Source organism: Plectropomus leopardus, chromosome 6 (assembly GCF_008729295.1).
Source record: "Plectropomus leopardus isolate mb chromosome 6, YSFRI_Pleo_2.0, whole genome shotgun sequence".
NCBI classification, from domain to species: Eukaryota; Metazoa; Chordata; class Actinopteri; order Perciformes; family Serranidae; genus Plectropomus; species Plectropomus leopardus.
In genome coordinates, this window is record NC_056468.1 from 9,658,069 (window position 1) to 9,677,399 (window position 19,331).

At 39.4% G+C, this 19,331-nt stretch overlaps 1 protein-coding gene across 1 annotated transcript in view; it reads right to left on the reverse strand.

The window, feature by feature from the left end:
* Positions 1-9,581: 9,581 nt before the first annotated feature.
* Positions 9,582-19,331, reverse strand: part of LOC121944210 (leucine-rich repeat transmembrane neuronal protein 4) — a 52,293-nt gene continuing 42,543 nt past the window's right edge. The window contains exon 3 of the mRNA XM_042487932.1: positions 9,582-9,800. Within this exon, the coding sequence (XP_042343866.1) occupies positions 9,582-9,800 (219 nt within the window). The remainder of the gene's footprint in view (positions 9,801-19,331) is intronic.

A 19,331-nucleotide genomic window follows, 5' to 3' on the forward strand; every position in this document is an offset into this window, starting at 1 on the left:
TTTTTTCAGATGCTTGGGAGAGGGAGGGGGGGTTGGGGAGTCACTCAGTCTCCACAGAGTGTGAACCCAATTATGCCACCTCCTTCACTTGTCCCAGTCAAAATCAAAGCAGCTTGCTCAGAGCCACATCCCAAGCTCTTCTAACTGTGTCAGTCACGGATATAAGCATGTAATATCCTGAATAGACTGTGATGACTGTTAGGCTTTTCTCTCCCCCCTTTTTTTCAAAATAAAATAATCAATCGCTGACTAATTTATGGAGTGTACTTAATTGTTCACGGCGCCTGTTGATATCAACCACTTGCTGCCACCGATGAGGACAGGAGGTAAACAGCTTCATTCAGCAGCAGCTTGCTCCTCTCGTTCCGGCTTCCCAGCTCAGTGTGATATGACTTTGATTGTCTACTTTGCAATTTACCCAGCAACTGCCAGCTCTCTGTCTTCGCCACATCTCATACAGACCTTTTCTTAGATCTCAATGGATTGCCTAGCAACCTTTTTCCTCAGTACAAATACCAATCTGTGCACTCAGACGCTCACGGTGACCAGTATAATTATTATGCAAGGGAAGACTAACTAGAGGAGCAGTTTAGTTATAGAAATCCCAAAAGACATACACCGTGCTAATTAAACTTTTGATAGAAACCATAAAGATTAATCAGATATATTTCAATTAATGACTATCTGCAGTAGCTCCATTATACCAGGGATGAATTTTGGGAGTGACTTCTGGTTATTCCTTTCACTGATGTAGTGAATTAACAGTATGTCACAGGTGGCTTCCTTAAAAAAGAAATAATGTGGGAATAGACCCTGTCACACCTACAGTACTGTACCTAGTGCATTTGCCGCCCTGGGTCATGCCCTTTGCAGGATCAAACGAAATAAGAAAAAAAATAGTTGCAATGAATTGGGCTGTGAATTCTGCACAACATTCCAATTTTGTCCAATCATTGTAACTTTACAGCAAATTTGACTGTTTAAAACATGTAAAATCTCATTCCATTGTTGAGCTGCATGCATGCAGTGTATTGATTAGCTCAGCCTTGCCCCCCCCCCCCAACTGCTGGAGAAGGAGCTCTGCGCCTGGGACAGTTATACACACAGTGACAGGGCTAACTGTAACCATTATTGCCATTTATTGACAGATTTATCATCAACTGTTGAGCTGTTTGGTTGTCGGTTTGAGTTTGCTGGGGCTGTTTAAGGGCTTAGGAATGGGGATTTTGGTGCCCCCACCTTGGGTGGTGCCTTAGGCGCCTGCCTATGTCGACTACAGAAAGATCCACCACTGCACATCTAAAATGTATATATTAGTTTCGGTGAGTCATCATTGAGGCTGCTGTTAAAGAATGTATTCAGAAGAAATCCTTGAAGCAAGCCGACCCAACTGCCTGTCATCTAAACTGCAGCTTAACGTGAAAGTAGATTAACAACATGTATGGGATGGGGCTTGATGGAGAATTTGCGCATTATATAGCACATACTGCTGCTGTAATCCTGAAGCAAGCATGTGTCAGGTAAAAGAGAGTGGCATCCAGCCTTTAATACAAGCTACACAGCACAATACCGGCTTAACTATGGCTCTATTTATCATAATTGATTTGTATTTTCAACATTGAATGTGGCATTGAGGGAGATGGATTCTGAAGCTATTTAAATAGCAACAATTGACTATGCATTATCCTGGCTTTCAGGTCTCAGCTATCAGAGCGGAGACAGAGGCTCAAACCGCTGCGGCTACAGCCTGTGATTTTTAAACTTCATTTCATTGTTTTTTGAAGGGAGCCGTCACCACTGCTACCCAATGTGCTTTCACTCAAGCATCTTCCTGCATTAACCCTGTTTTTAGTGCATCAAAATGTCTTTTCCCAATTGTGCTTTGTTGAGCCCCATTGTGTACAGGAAATCAAGGAAAAGCCTGTGTTGCTTATTGGATTTAGATATTAAATCTTCATCCAATAATGCTGACATCCTCAAGTGAATTGCTTATTATTATTTCAAGTGATGAAGTTGTATTTTCTTTTATTAGGATTTTGGTTCTGCATAACCAGATGACAATGGGGAAGGGACTGGGGTATTGTAATTTTTATTTTGGTTGGAGTTCAGGCAGTCTGGCATATTTGGGAGATCAGGGGAGGAATCCTTAAAGTTTTCCATGCTTTTTGGACTTTTTCTTCCTTTGCAATATTGTTAATAGTTCCATATAGTTTTACATCCAAAAGACAGCTTTTACTTGTGCCATGGTTTATAAAGTTGTACTTTGTCTAGCCCAGCTGCCAGAAGAAAATGTCTGTATTGTATGTTTCTGCAAACCACGAATCTGTTACTTTGGCACGTTTCAAATCATGTCATAGCAGTGGTTCCAAAAGTGACCAAGTACACAGACTGACCTCATCGCTGGGAGGGGATGGTGGATAGCAAGTCACCTAGCGGGACACATGCCGAGCTGCAGACTTCTGCAGTCCACTGTTTGAGACCAACAAAAAACAAAACTGGTTGTCAGTGGCTTATCAGCCACCAAACATGGGTGTTCTGTAGCCACATTAATTTTTTTTTTAAAATGGGGATAGTGCCATGTCTGCTATCTGTGTCTTTACTAAGACATCACTGCTTTTACTGTCGAGATTGTGCCCCCGAAAATTGGTCCAGGTCCAGTGTACAGTATATAGAGGAATATAAAACTGGCAGAACTATGTTTTAATTAGGACTTTCAGCGTTAATGCCGACCGACATTCCTGTCTTTAAGAGGTGGTACTGGGCTGAATTGAACAGTGATGGTACTAGTATCATATGAAACTGTGGAATCCAGTGGTACCAACCACTTCATGTTCATTTCAAGTTTTTGTGATGGAAAACTGATAACCATTTCACAGGGGTCCCTTGACCTCTGGCCTTAAGATATATGAATGAAAATGAGTTGTATGGGTACACATGAGTCTTCCCTTTACAGACCTGCTCACTTGCTGCCTTTCAGATTTTCGATCTCATTTGATTCTCAATCAGAACAATCTGGTAAGAATTGCTTTACCTTGTCAATATGGTCTTCATAGCTGTTTTGTAATGCAAAACATAATGGAATTGAAAACATATGATCAAAAAATGCAATTAATCACGATTAACTATTGGAATTGTGCAACAATCGTGATTGAGTAAATTAGATATTTGACAGCTCTAGTTTTTTTTTGTTTGTTTATTTTTACCTAACAATTGGCCGTTTCTATGAGAGCATGTCCTCTTCTGCATAGCTCACTGTAGGTATTCATCTTTTTTCAGAGATGTACAATGCCAACATTTTTTCCGGAAATTGGGTCGCTTTGTCATGGGACAAAAATTCTTTTCTGTGTCAGGTTTTTATTATTGCGTTAATTGGTAGTGCAAATTAAAAGTTCCATTAAGACACTAAATTGGGGTAGATGATTTAAGAAATTGCACTAATTTAACATTGTTCATATTATTAATTTGTCATGTTGTGGGGAGGGTGTTGCAGCTTTTTTCTGAGTCAAGAATTTTGGTTAAAAGAAAACATTAATTGCTACCTTATGAAGTGAAACAAGGTTCAGCCCCGCTCAAAACCCCAATCATTTTTCAACAGCCCCCTCAACAATGACACCGCTGGGTATGACTGGGTTATACAGGCATAGGTGTCCCTTCCCATGACACTGCTAAAAGTAATGGCCAACTTGATAATTTTATTTTGTAAAATAGAGGATGAGGTAGTTGAATCCGAATGTGGGAGTCCTAGAACTTTCCGCTTTGAAAGTGACCCGTGTTAAAGCAACTTGAAACAAGACACACAGAGTTCTGAGTCATCAGGAGCTTTAAAATGTGGTCACACCTTTGACTCTGAAATGTATCAGGAAAGTAGTCGATTGCCTTGTGATTCAGGAGACAGTTTAAAAATAAACTAGCAGCACCAGTGTCATAGTGAGCTTGCGAGATGGTGAAGGTAATCTCAAAGTGTGGGCATAGCAGCAGTGTAACTCCCGGGGGAAATCAAGAGCTTTCACAGCTGCCCTGCCCGCCAGCAGTTGCAACACAACTCTAAAATGACACGGCGAGCGGACGAAGACAGACAGAAACTTGAGCTCAACCTCAAATCGAAATACTTCAAATGCACCGTAAACTCGTGGGTGAGACAAAGCCGCGTGTTTCCAGATAAATACACCGCTGCCTGAAGTGCAGCCGAACATGAAAGCGCGTGTAGCTTTCGCCCTGCAAGTTTGATATGAACCGTGCATCTGTTAAGACTTTTGAAAAGTAAATATTCCCACTTGTTTTGTGTTATGCCAACTACTCTGATTTTATGAGAGGAATATAGGTTAGACTATGCCAAGAGCAAAAACATCTGGCCCAATTTTATTGGATTTTAGATAATATAAGCAAACAAGAATACAGAGTAACTGTATTTGAATCAAGAAGTGCAGAAAGTACATAAAATGAAGGAGCTATCTTGACTTTTTACACGTCTTCTACCCTTTACTTTATTGTGCTTTTATGAGTCTTGTAAATGTGGAGAGCGCTCTCGATGACGTCTCGAATCCCCGAGAAATAACATCACCGGATGAAATCAATGGAACAGAATGAGGGATGAGAGGATTTTAAGCCCACATAATATAAAGTGTTACATTGTCTGGCTTACTTTGACAGCTCCGGAGAGGGAGAAAATAGCTTGTGTCTGCTTTCCAAAAAAGTGCCAACAGATTGTCAGAGAGACCAATATGTTGTCCAAATAGATAAAATGTCAAGTGAATAACAAACCAAAAAAAAATATCTCTTGGACTACCTTGACACTTTTCATTTCTGGAAATTAAGCTTGTGATAGGATTGGATATGAATAACAGTCAGTCAGCCTCCATAAGGAGCACAGAGCTTGTTGTTCCTTCACTGTGCAGGCTTGGACATGCTCCTTTAGGAAATGATTTTCAACAGTGACCCTCTGACATGAGTGTGCATGCACAAAATTGCGAAGAGTTATGTGTTTTTTTCTGTATTTCAAGCTGCTTCAGTTAATTCTTTATTACAGGTTGAATCATCAAGGCTTCAGATAACAGCAGTTTTTGATTAAAACTTTTTTCCCCCCACATCCCCAAATCAGCGTGTGAGCTGTAAAGTCATCAAGCAAAGCTCCTGGTTTAGGCAAAAACTCCAGAGTGAAAATATCTTTTACGTCTGTTGTGTTTCTATGAGTCACACAGTTGATTTAACACGTGCAGCGGGTGATAATTTTATTCCTAGTTTGTGGGGAAAGTTTTAGAGACACAACTGCTCCTGAAGTGGTTATCGATTCAAGTGTCATGAGTCATCAGCCTGTTAGTGTAAAATGCATGTGAACACATAAGTCTGCACACTATTCAGAAGCATCTGCCGCTCCTCCCAGTCTCGATTCTCTCACCAAACGCTCTTGTGAGCACTTGAAGTGAGTGCAGTATATGCAATCTATCAGTGTCGTTAAACTGCTCTGTGAGTGCGACTACAGAGCAGTAAATCCTCCAGCAGCGTGATTCTGTCATGTGTCAGAACGTGTTGTCATAAGCAGATATATCTTCTGCACTGCCTACTTTTTTTTTCTTCTTCATACGGAGGAACACCAGGCGGAGCATTTACAAAATGTCTCTTATTGAGGAATCATTGAAAATCAGACATACAAGTGTGCAGTTGAACACAATCAATGCGTCATTCATTTGTGATTAGAATGTCAGATTACTGATTTTTATACAATTAGCTGTTAAAATATTCAGATTATAGCTTATGCATTACTGGAGATGGACACAGTTTTGATGATGATCTTGAAATATGACAGAATATTGTACATCCCAGGACAAATTAAGTCTCATCCCTCCCCAAAAATCAAAACAAGGAAATCATTTTCGGTAAATAACATAAAAAGCAAATCTCTTGACTCTTTCAGATATAAACTCAATAAAAATCCACTCAGCGACATACAATTGACTGCTTGCAAAGCCCCCCAACCCCTGCGCAGTTACTGTTGCTACACCTGTCAAGCTCTCTGTTCTCGCACAGCACGATGTAACCATAGGAACAATCTACCACTTGAAATTCGTAGTAATTTTGGAATCAATGAGTCCTCGATTTCACACAGTGGTACACAAAAGAAGCTTCTCATTTCAAGCTGCTGACTGTCAATTTTCACAGCTGAAATGACAACTGTTGCTGGCAGATTTTATTACCTGTAGCTAGCTAGCTAATTAAGCTTCAAAAGGAAACATTTGCTCGATTAATTGGCTGATAGTGCCGTCTCTGGCTTTCTTTTTTTAGAAACATATTATATATAAAAAGCCTACATGTCATGATATCACGCTAAAAGACCGAGGCTAAAGCTGTCTAGCTCGCCAGCTGATAATAAATGTGTAAATCAAGATACAACATCGTATTGCAGTGTAGAGCTAGATAGTCTTAGTCTTAGGCCTATTAGGAACTCAATATATCTTACATAATCCTGTGTGTGCTTAGCAAGAAAGAATTTTAAAACACACATTTTAATGTAATTTTAATACATGCTGCCAATTTGTTGTAATTGTTCTTGAAAGGGAGACCGGGGACAATTGTTACATTTTTTTGATTTTGATGTCAGTACTCAAAAAACATCTTGAGCTATTTGGATACAGTTTTATAAAGGTGACTTGTACCTTTGTTATACTGTCATCAGTTGTTTTTACGCTCACAATACTGATTGAAACAGTCATGTCATGTTACATCTGCTCACATGTGCTATGGCGATATAAAGCCCCTTTCCCACTGTACAAAAACCCACTAACACCCGCTAACATCTGGCAAAGGTTACTATCAGCATTCTCAGGCGGGACAAATGACTCTGCAGTAGTCACTGCTATTTACTAATGCTATGTACTAATTTTAGTCCCTTTACTGGCAAGATGCAATGACGCACAACAAAATACTGTCTGCATCGGCACAAACAGTGCTCAAACACTGTTTCAAATTAGTGTGCAAGTTTGAAAGACACAAAGAGAAGTAACCGCCATAACCTTTTCACTGGTCTCCGTACTGCTATCTACTGTTTACTAACCTGATTTCCGGTCTGTCGGTGACGTTGAACTAAGGGTTGGCAATATATTGAATATACTCGATGTATCAAGGCTTGTTTTACGTGCGATGTATGAAATGACTTTACCACAAACACTGAATATAAATTATGTTGTTTTTATTAGTCACCTCCGTTTTGGTTGTCATGCTCTATCCTGCAACTCTCTGCCTCTCACAGACATACACACAAAGCAGGGCTTTTGCAGGGCTTCAGACCGTGACTTTTAAGTCACATTTTGCAACCATGAGCACTACTGCGATTTGCAAATACTATTAATAAATGAACTAGAGAGCTGTTAGCTTGTTTCCAGCTTACAGTGAACTTAGTGAGTGGTAGTTGTGGTAGAGTGAGCAGGTGAGGCATCTGCAGAGCTCTGATTGTGACTATTAAGTCACGTTTTGCAACAAAGAAGCATCAGTGCGACTTGCAAATATTAGTAATCTATAAACTGGAGAGCAAGGTCCTTCAAAATAAAAGCACCATGGGTACCACTTTGATTATTTAATTATAACAACACTTTTTAACATTTTATTATAAAAGTGCTTTATTTAACTCCATTATATTGTATTTTATTAAATAACATTAGAACAGTAATGTATCCAACTTTATTAATGACAGTAGCTACTTTATTTAACTTTAGTGTACTTCATTTAACTTTTTAATTTTTTTTATTAACTTCATATAAATACAAAGGATAACAATGAACTTCCAAGATTATAGATTAAGTCAAAACTATATTATAATCATTAGATAATTAATTTCAAATAATTGAAACAGTATAATTTTTTAATTTTCACATTTATTTGTAAAATGTGTGTTAGGATGGATGCCTCATTTTTTACTGAGAATCAAATCTACCAACAGGTACAGATAAATTAACCTTATTTTACCAAAGAGCACATGTAGACTTTGATGGTTCGGTCTCATTTCTGATTGTTGTGTAATTTGAGATGTTACAAATGGCCCTGGTCTCCTCTAGTTTTGGAAAGACTCATTAAAAAGACACAACCCCATTAACTCTTTAACTGCCGAGTATTACTCTTTTAGTACAACACACAACATCTCAACTTGTGGAGAAATTTAAAGCTTGACAGGCCTGCTGCTCTTTTTCTTCACAGTTTTTTAAACTACGACTGGACCATTGTTGTTCAGGGGACTGGTTCAGCTAACGGTCAATTCTTAGCTGACAAACTTTCCTATTATGTTACATTTAGCTTTCATCATTTTCATGGCACATTACTGTGTGTGAGGAACATGGAGCTGCTGTCTATACCCAGGAGGAAATGTTTTTTTCCTGTAAGCAACATAAAAGTCCATGAGGCGAGTACGGAAAGTGGAGTATACTGTATTACGTCAGATAACGGTCACACACAGTCACAGGAGGAGAAAAAAGCGGGTGAAAGTTACCATCAGGGTCTTGATCAGGCAAAAACCAGACACATAATTAAGCAGTTTTGCTTTAAGCGCTGTGCTCTTCAGCCTTAACCACCTACGCAGCTGTTTACAGCAGACAGTTACCACTGACCTTGATGAATGACAATGTTACTGGTCATGTACCACAGTTTATTTACCATATATTATAATGTAACATCTTGTAAAAAGCACACACATGTAGTTATATGAGTGCACATCCGATAATTGTTTAAAGAACACATTTCAAAAACAAAAACCCTTAAACTACAAGAGTGATTTAAATGGATGGTGAAAAGTAAATATCCCAGCGTGCCGAGATCTGGTGTTTATTTTTCATCTGTTTCAGCTCGATTAAATTAATCATAACGTGATCAACATCCCAAATCATTAAGGAAATCAAAAGTCACCATAAAAATTATACTTATGCCAGCAAGATGTGTAGGCTGTACATTTTATATGACAATTACTGTCCGCTATTTTCTGACTTGTTTCTCCCGTCTCGGGTAATTTCATTTGGGCGGCTCATTTCTCGAGATGAAAAACGCCACAGGGACTTGAGTTAGAGAGAGACCTCTGACTGACAGCGTGATCAGAAAAAGCAGCAGAAAACCTTTTAGCTTGGCTGATCTTTCATTTGTTCTGCTACTCAATTGCTTATCATGCTGTTTCCCTCTGCTCTGTTAATAACATTTTGCATTTGATTACTTCACCTGACGCAGCAGAGAGGTGCCCAGATGAGGAGCAGTGGAGGAAATATGTTTAATAAGATTAACAAATGATTAAATTATTAGCCTTAATACTCCTCGAGAGGCAGAGCAGAACGTGGAGAGTCATGCTGCTGTTCAGCCTCCTTTGCTAATTGAGGACATTGAGGGTCAGGTAGGTCAGAAGCTCACTAATCAATACTGCTGCACCCCTTTATTTCCACTGAGAAATATTTTCATTTTCATTACCCTGTGTCCAGGATGCTCTGCAGTAGATTAATTGTCTCCTTTGCTTCTTTACCAGTCCCAGTTCCCTCCCACACAACCTTGAGTGGTCCACTGATTCTGTGCAGCACACATACAGTCGTTCGGACACAGAGCCTCGCAGTGTGCACGACTCACTGGCGGAGGGAGTGGGTCTGGGGGCAAGGCAGCACGGGCTCGGAGGGGAGGGGAGCCATTAGGCCCGGGTGGTACTTGGCTGGCCTCGGACCTCCCAGCGCCTGTGTTGGGGGCTCCGTGCCCACGTTAAGGTGCAGCGACAGGTGGGCATGGCAGTAATCCAGAACCGACTGCTCACACCTGTACAACGTCAGAGCACTCAGCTGCCGCGGTATCTGGACAGAGGCAGAAAGCAGAGAAGGAAAGAGAAAAAGAGAACCAAGCATAAGCCTTATAAAGCAGCCAAAAAAGCCTCCGTTTCAACATTTTTTATCCGCTCTCAGAATATTTGGTTTAATTTACTTCATGCAGCCGTGGCACAGCGCTGTCATTAATGCAGCCTTGGCCGCTGATACAGTGCGCGCCCCAAGACCTGAAATCTGTGGTGCTCAAACACCCACTTTCAGCTGGAGTGATTTATATGCAAGATGAAAGCCTTAAGCAAGAGTGCACACATATTTTCTGCCCTCTTTTAAATGGAGTCAAGGCTCCATTTAGAAGAGAGTGCTTATTACATTACAAGCACTTTGCTGATTCAAAGACCCCTCTTAGTTTTCACGTGTTAGTGTGGTCTGAATTATGTCAATTAAATGGCATAACGCTGCATCATGGCCTGTGCGATATTGATATTAATATCCTAATGTCTATTAATGCTTTCACACAAAACATGGATGCACTCATGCATCTTGAAATGCACAAAGCAACACAATACAGTGCAGAGAAACATCCGTCAGATGAAGCAGAACACATGCAGCATTGAATGCACTACTGTCAAGTTCACCTCCACATGGAGACACGCTGTATGTTCTGCAAACTTAAGAGTGTCATTATGAGCAATAATTTATTCCCATTCTAAAACGCTGCACATTCAACTTCACTAAATGGCAGCATAATAAATGAACATTCTGTTACCATGGGTGGACTGTGAGATTATGTGCCCCTGGGCACATACAGGCAAGGGGCACCACCACCTCTCTGACATAGGAGCAAGACACACAAACTCTATGGTGGTTTTGCGTCTTTTTTAGACAAGACAAGTTTATTTGTATAGCACGTTTCAGCAACACGGCAGTTCCAAGTGCTCTACATAAAACATCAAAGGTCTCAAGACAAGGTGCAAAAGGAGCAGTCATTAAACATTTTATGTCTCTTTGTAGTCATGTCGTGTCTCTGTAGTTATTTTGTGTCTTTTTGTAGTCATTTGGTTTTTGTAGTCTCTTTAGGGTATTTTTGTGTCTTATTCAGAGAACTTTGTATCTCTTTGAAGTCATTTTAATGTCTTTTTGGTCGTTTTGTGTCTCCTTTTGGTTGTTTTGTGTGCCTTTAGGGTTGTTTTGTGTGTCTTTAGGGTTGTTTTGCCTGATTTTGTTATATTCTGTCTTTACACTTCCTTAGGATCCCTTTGGCATATTTTTGTGTCCTTGGGTAATTTTGTGTCTCCTTTTTTTTTGTCCTTTTTGTAGTCGTTTGGGTCTCTTTCAGGTAATTTCTTGCTTCATTGTGGTAATTTGTCTTTTTCAGTCAGTTTGTCTGTAGTCATTTTGTGTCTCCTTGTAGTTGTTTTGTGTCTTTTTGTATGATCATTGGGTCTGTTTGACATATTTTTGTGTGCCTTTGAAGGAACTTCAGATCCATTTTGGTCATTTTAAATTGAGTGACTTTTTGCAGGTGTAGGCACAGGTCCAGGGGCCCAGATGTCAGGGGGCTCCCTGGACCTGTGCTCGTTTGGCCTGTTCAGTAATCTATCCATGACCATTACCACTAATGTTTTTTTATTGTGTTAAAACCATTTGAGCCAATCTACTGTGAAAACCACAACAAGATGCAGTATTCAAAGTGCATTGAAAAATCCCTGTGACACGAGTTGTGCTCAGAAGATCTATTGTAAAACATGTTGGATTGGATTATATTATTTAAAACCATGACAGGATTACTTAAAGCTGATTTGATGCAGAAATGCTTTTTAGCTTTCAGTCTTCTTTGTATCTGGTTGGGTCAAGTTTCAAAGTGCCATCATCATTCAGACCCTTGAATTTAAAAAACGCATCTTTCAAAAGGTTATGTTTTCCTTTCTGGAAACGATCGGGCTCTGTTTGTTCTCTGCTTTAATAGGAAGATTAGTTGAAAACACTCTATTGTCTAATTCAACAGCTGAACTTTGCACACTACTTCAGAGGCCTTAATAAAAAATTCATGAAGACAATGCTCTGAATGCAAAATGAGTAGGGGTGTGTGCAGGGGGGGTGGGGGTCTGAATCTGGGATTCTCCATAGAAATCGTCAAGGGGAAAGGCTACATTGTGGACTTGTTTTCTCCAAGTATTGCAATAGAAAGACTCAAACAAGTAAGTGCAGTCAATATTAATCCTGTCGGTTGGCTGGTTGAACCAACAGCCCCCTCTCTCTCGCTCTCTTTGTATAGTGTAGTTGGCTTGGGCGCTTGCAACCTCTGTCTCTTCGACATCTCCTGCCTCCTCTGCTTAACTGCCATATTGCCAGTTTATCCCGGCTGAAATCCAAAAGGTGCCATAAAATAAACTGAGCTGCAGTTACTGAGACAATAAAAGATTTTTTTTCTGCCTTCCCTCTACAGATCTGCCAATACATAAATAAATAAACCCTTTAGAAAGGTATAGTGCTATTATTATATAGGTCTCCTCCCTATAAACAGCATGAATACTCCTGACAGAATAAAAAGACTGAAAATAGAAAGCGTCTTATAGATAGCATTTGGGTATTTTGATGGATTTGTGTCATTCCTAATCGTCAAAAGAGAGTGTGAAATTGTTGAAAACTGCAATGCGAAGCTTTGAGAGTGACTACCTGTTTGTTATGTCAGGTTATATCTGCCTTACAGCATATATCCTGCTTACCATCGCTGCGCAGATTGATTTAAAACCTCCTCAAAGAACCTGACACAAGTAGCTCCTCATTTTTTATCATTATGCTCAGTCCTGCGGCAAATGCATCAACGTCAAGGTTTTTGTCTCTGTGTGCAATTTGCTGTTTGGAATTGGACCTTTTTAGATGCAAAGAAATGAAAAATACTTTATGTAGGTGATACACATTAACCATAACATTTACCAGTGACACAGTAGAGGCTTCAAATTGTGCCAATGTCAAACTCATTTTCCTGCTCGCCCAGGAGGTATAGTGTGATGCAACACGTGTGGTAATGCATCAGCTTGGACTTTGTGCTGTAACGTTACGACATCTCGAAGCAAGAAGTGGATTGAAAACTCACTTCCAAAATAGCATGCATGCAGTTTTTTTGTGTTTGTTTTACTTTGTATGCTACCAGTCAAAAAGCACACCGGCATGTTGAGATACACAGATACAGGCAAATAAAAACATACTTTCCCGCCAGCAAGTTTGGTGGTTAAAAAAACAACCACTGTATCACAACCTTTTTCTGTTTTTTATTGCCTCCCTCTCAAACACTTCAGTCAGTTGTTGCCTTTTCCAGCACTTTGCTTGAACTGTGACCTGCTGTAGCCCACAGAAAGTGCACTCTCACTCTGAAGTTCACCAAGTTGCAGTCACGTTTTTTATTAACATGGAGCAGCTTACCTTGAAATAAACTAGAATCTCTATTTCATGGGGTCTTTAATTTTTAATAAGGCCTTCCTCAGTATTTTTTCATTGACAGCTGAGGGTTTTGCATCTGAAACTTTTCTCTCTTAAGTATAACTGAAACATTTGAGCCTTTATGACTTGCTCCGCATCAACCTTCTAAAGCCACACATCACAAATACTATACAATTCATAGTATGAATTTATTATAGGGCTCTACCGACACTACAGAGTTGAATGAATTTGTTAGTCTTCAACACTTGTCACTGAGGAAGAGTTTCAGTGAGTGAAGCAAGTAGGACTTGAAATAGCAAGTTGCGGAAACTGGGACTTCACAGTTAGAGTATGAATTGTTGGAATGACATTTGTTGAAAGGCCTATGCTCTGCTGTATATTTTGGCATGCTCTCCTACATTCTGTTTAACAAGACTAAGTGGATGTTTAGACCAAAAACAGCCCTGAGTTAAAACAACACAATGAGCTGTGAAGGTGGAGGTGGGTTGCTTCAGGCACCAGTAAGGCAATGAAATGTGATTCAGGGAGTCCAGTCTGAGTAGGATCTGTAAATTTGAGGGCCAAAAACTGAACAATGGTTTTGTAATACCCTAGCACAGGATTTTACAAAGTTATCACGGTAATGAGTAGTTTATCTTTCAATATGATCGTGCGACTGCGATTAAGATAAATAGCAGAGATACAGCTTTATGTTCAATAGTAGGCTAATCTATAATCATATATGTGGTTGGCCCCTGTGCCGTTTTGTCAGATAATGTCTCACTGGGTTGCAGATGGACATCCCTATTTTTTTTCTTGTTGTTGCTTTGCCAGACTGGCCTGATGGTCTGGGGCTGTGCTAGCAGCTCTGTGAAGCTGCATTTAAGCACAGTGGCGTTTTTGATTTAACTTCTAATGCTAACATACTCACAATCACATGCTAACATGCTTATGTTTGGCAGGAGTTATGTTTACAAGCCAGCTGTGGTTTAGGAGATACAGCAGGTTGTTCACTAATCAGATGATTGGCGGGCTGATCCCTGTCTCCGGTTGAAATGTCCATAGGCAAAATACTGAACCCAAAAATGTGTGAGTGCTTATGAACAACTTAATAGCAGGTGGCGGACCCGCCCTTAAATATGCATAACTTTAAGGCTTAATTAAATGTAAGCAAGCTATTTATACGACTTATATAAAAATTCAACCCCCCCTACTGTTGTCATGTATATTGGAATTAGCTATAGAGATCAAAAACATTTTTTGTCCCAGGCTGCAAATATATTATATGTATATATGTATTTCTGCTGTTAAGTTGCAGTTTAGCAGTTTAACATGGGAGTCTATGAGGATTGTCTCACTTTTGGAGCCAACCTTAAGTGGCCATTTAAGGTACTGCAGTTTTTGTAACTTCCGCTTTGGCTTAATTTTTTACCCCTGGTGGTTGCCACTGGATTAGCACTGTTTGTATATTTGGGGTAGAAAGTTGGTATGATTATTATAATATTAGATATCTAGTAACCAAAAGGTCAATTTTTTAATTTCAACAAAATCTGATGTCTTTCAATTAGCTGACCAATTATTATGTCCACTGCAGTGTTTTTGTGAAAGATTTCAAACAGCTTTTCTAATTCAGTGTCAGTTTCTTACGATAAGAGCATCCACTAATTACTAAAATACAAAATGCAAAATGTCAAAACAAAGTTAATTAACTTAATGCCAGCTCTCTTCATAATTGTGATGAAGTCTTCATGAGGTTGGGTTGTCATTAAATTGGAATGAATGTTGTTTTATATTTTGGCAGTGCACCTCCCAGGTCAACAAAATATGGTATCTCAGTTTACACATGTTGCTGAGCAGATGATGCCATTTCCCATTTCTTCATGGTTGAGATAAAGTTGAAATATCTGCATTTCTGAGGCAGTAAACCAAGACAGGCTCAGTTTCACTTCTAAGCGTAAAAGAAAAGAATAAAAGCTTTTTTGGCCAACTGAGATGAGTGAGCATTCAGGTTTAATCAGGAATATTGAGGAAATGTTGGCTGTTATGGTTGGAGCTCTTAGAGAGGTGAGTCATTGGCTAGCTTGGACAGACGCCAACAGAGCTGCTTAGAGCTGAATGCTGCAAACAGTCGGATTTTGCCCGAGGAATGATCACCATCTTTCCTCAATTTTAATGGAAGTCCTTTCCAATCTGGATGCGTGTGACACGAGCGGATACATATAAAATGAATTCAAATCTCTTGATTACAATAGCTATCCAAGAATAGCCTTGTTTCCTCTTGACAAGTGCAATTCGTTATTCAGTGAGTCACTGGCTACTGGCCAAGGCAATAAAGCGGGTATCTAGCATCAGCCTGATCTCGTCCTCACTTTATGTTAACTGTTTAAACTATAGCTCAACCTGTTTATCTTGAAGTGAATTTAAAGAGAGCAGGAAACACAGAGTGGCTGCTACTTGTGGAAACTACATTTTAGTTGCTTTGAGGTTAATGCATCCTATTTTATTTGCATGATATGCTTCTTTTTTTTGCATTGTGCTCTCAGCTTGAAAGCCTCATTGTTTATCACCGCAGACTCCTGGAGTTTAAAGTATTAAGAAATTATCTTCTCAATTGGTCTGGGAATTGTTTTAGGCTTCAAGTGGAAACAGTTATTAGAACAAACAGTAGATCTCTACACTTCAGTCCTTTGTCTGTTAATGACACAAAAAAGTTATTTGGAAAATGAGGAGCAATGTCATTGTTGGACAAAACAAAAATGATGAAATATAAATGACAAAAACATCAAAGCATGGGGAGGAAACTTGGGAAGTTGGGAAAAAAATAGATTACAGTAGGCCCGATGCAGGGACAGAAATCACACGAGACGCGAGCGTGTGGTTTTTCATACAATTTTGAGCCTCAGCAAAACATAAGCACAGAAATCCTCACCCCAGGCAACAAATTATTCACCACCAGTTCTAGTGGCCATTTCTGCCCAACACTGCTGTGTGTGGTACAAACTTTTCTCTGTAGCGCACACCAAGTCATTTTGTAATGGTAACATGGTCTGGCTACTTTGATGTGCAATAGATCTGACCACACAGAGAGCAATAAAAACATTGAGGAAAATGGTTGACATTATTTAAAACGGGCATATTTGCTTTCTTGCAGAGAGCTCAATGAGAAGATAAATGCCATTCTCATGCCTGTACGTTATCTAAATATAAAGCTTTGCTTCATATTTAGCTGCTGTTGGCTGCATGAAGTCAGCACACGAACTGTAAACACTCAAGTTTTTGTACAGATTACATCACAAGATATACAATATCATGTTAATTAGTAAGCTGTTGTTAACTTTGGACAGAGCCAGGCTTGCTGACTTTCCTTCACCAGACATCCTGTTTTTTGTCCATGATTGTCCTGGTTTCAAGCTTGGTGCACGGGGTCCCAAAAATATATGTAAAACACTAAAATGTCTTAGTTTTCAACATTTACTGCAAAATTGTTCTATTTTTACCACAACTTTATAAAACAACAACAACAACAACAACAACAACAACAACAACAACAATGATAATAATAATAATAATAATAATAATAATAATAATAAGATAATACTTTGTTTTCACAGACATAGAAATGACATAGACGTTTATCATGTTCTGTCCCACTTATTATTACTACAGTGGCCCACGTGACAATAGCTGTGCTCCAAACCGTTCCCCATCACCGAAATAGTACACTATAATGTGTTCGCCAATTTGTTGTCGTGTTCGAATTCTCTATGGTTAATTTCATCCACTATATAGTGCGCTATAAAATAACCACAATGCATAGCAAATTTAAGTGTGCATATGATGTACCCTACATTTAACTCCCGTATACCTTAATGCAATGTGTATTTCCGGGGAAAGAAAACTCCAGTGTAGTGTCCAAAATCTTCTTCGTTATTCCCTATATAGTTCACTATTCAATACACACTACATTGTAAGTGAGTGAATGAGAGAGTGGTTCCGAACAGAGCTAATGTGAATGGCCCTATGTAGAGCGTGTGTTTGGTTTGTCCATTCTGGGCTACTGTAGAACAGCAATGCTGACTCCGTGAACAAAAACCTGCTCTTTATGTAGATATAAACAGCTCGTTTTAAGGTAACGAAAACACAACAATAACTATTTTCAGGTGATTGAAAAATAATGAATTCATAGCTATGAATATAATATTCCATGTCTGCCAATATAACCCCCTAAATCCTACACACTGGACCTTTAAGACGGCCAAACATAACTGGCGGCTACAAACAGGACAAACGCTGCTGACAGTCAGCTGAGACGCGTAGCTCAGGAGGGGATCTTTTCCGACCATCTGGTGAAACACAACCAGAGCTTTCCATCCGTGGACTGTACAGCTGGTCTTGTGTCTTAGAGTGTTAATGTACAGTTTTTAAATTAATTATAAAAGGAGAAAAAAATAAATATTTTTTTTCTTCTGATAATGAGGCACAGTTAAGAAAAAATAAAGGTCATACCTGGCTGCTGACTCTAGCGCTCATATTTACTTTTCCATAATTACTTCTAACAAAACAACAAATTATATATTTTTTCAACATTTGAAACTGCACTTTTAAAATGCAAAAAACTCAGATGAGGAGGCCTAACTCTATGCCATGCCCCAATATCAGAAAAATTCATTGTTACATAATAGTACCTCTCCAGTAAACTCAGCGTTTTATAACAAAAGGCAGAGTTCTTCAATAAAGCACATGACTGACCCACTCTAAAGCACTTTACTACACATTTAGAAGAGGACACTGATATAAACTCTTGTGACACGGCACACTGCAATTAATTCTAATTCCCAAGCTATTAGCTCCGTATTGCTAATAAAAACATTCGCATAGGTGGTCCCCCCTTTGCACTGCTCTGAATGTAGGTCAAGCTGCAGCTAAATGATTCCCAATTAGGTGATAGGCAGCTGCACCATGCCAGCATGCCTCAGACTGGCACGGGAGGCATGAGCTCTCATTGGCATATTAACAACATCCTCCGCTCGAGCTGTGCTGCTGCTCTCTGTCAGCTGGATAATTCACTCAGTGGTCAACGCCGCGGCGAGAGAGCACAGACAAGCCTCTATTATCATCGCTGTCTATTAGGCTACTCACACATGGATGCTGAATGGCATGCTAATGGCTACCAGACCTCTGTCCCTGATTGTTGCTTTGCATGGATAAATTAAAAAATGATTTCAGGGCGAGTGACACAGACATGGAGCTGATCCCATGTAAACTTAATTAAGCGGTGCATATTGCGCTATAGGCAAATATAGAGTCAGATGTTTTGTGCATGCTCAAAATTATGAATGTGAAGCCAGACTGGATTTTTTCTTGCAAAATAAATAATATTGAATAAATCATGCAACAAAAATAACATACAGCAGACCTTTAGCATCCTCCATGTAAGGTTTCAGCAATCAGGAGAGAAAAACCTGACACCCATCTGAACCCAAAGTTGTACATTGTAATACTGCATGTGTTGGAATTTCAGAAAGATCATCTTTTGCTGACTTTAATATTCACCATGTAATTACATTTCTATTTGAAAAGCGCTTTGCATTTGTCAAAATAACCATAATCCTTCAGATGTGGGGATTTATCTTCTCCTAATGCTGCTCATCCCATTTTCTGCTCATCAACGTTGGCAACGCATGCTGAGATTTACTGTTATTTACTGGATGGACAATCTATGAGTCACTACAGAGTCTTTACTGATGTATGAAGATATAAGTGATCTGAATATGGATACCTAAGAAATATAGATGCCTAGATGAATCCCTACAGGAGGATGCAACGTGTGCTGCAGTGTTCGCTCCGTTCTCCCTCGCTGACTCTTTTCCTCTGTCTTTACACTCCCACACACATTCCTGAGTCCGCGTGCACACACACACACACACACACACACACACACACACACTCATATATATAAACATGCACTCTGTCCTGATGCTGCTTTTAAAAACATCCATTGAAGGCCTCAGTACTAAAAAAATGTCGCTCCTGGTGTCACAGTGATTTACTGTGATGGTATCATAGTCTATTATTCTTTCATATGTATTTTTAAGCGTAATAGTTAATTTATGGAACAAACATCACAAACATATGGAGGAG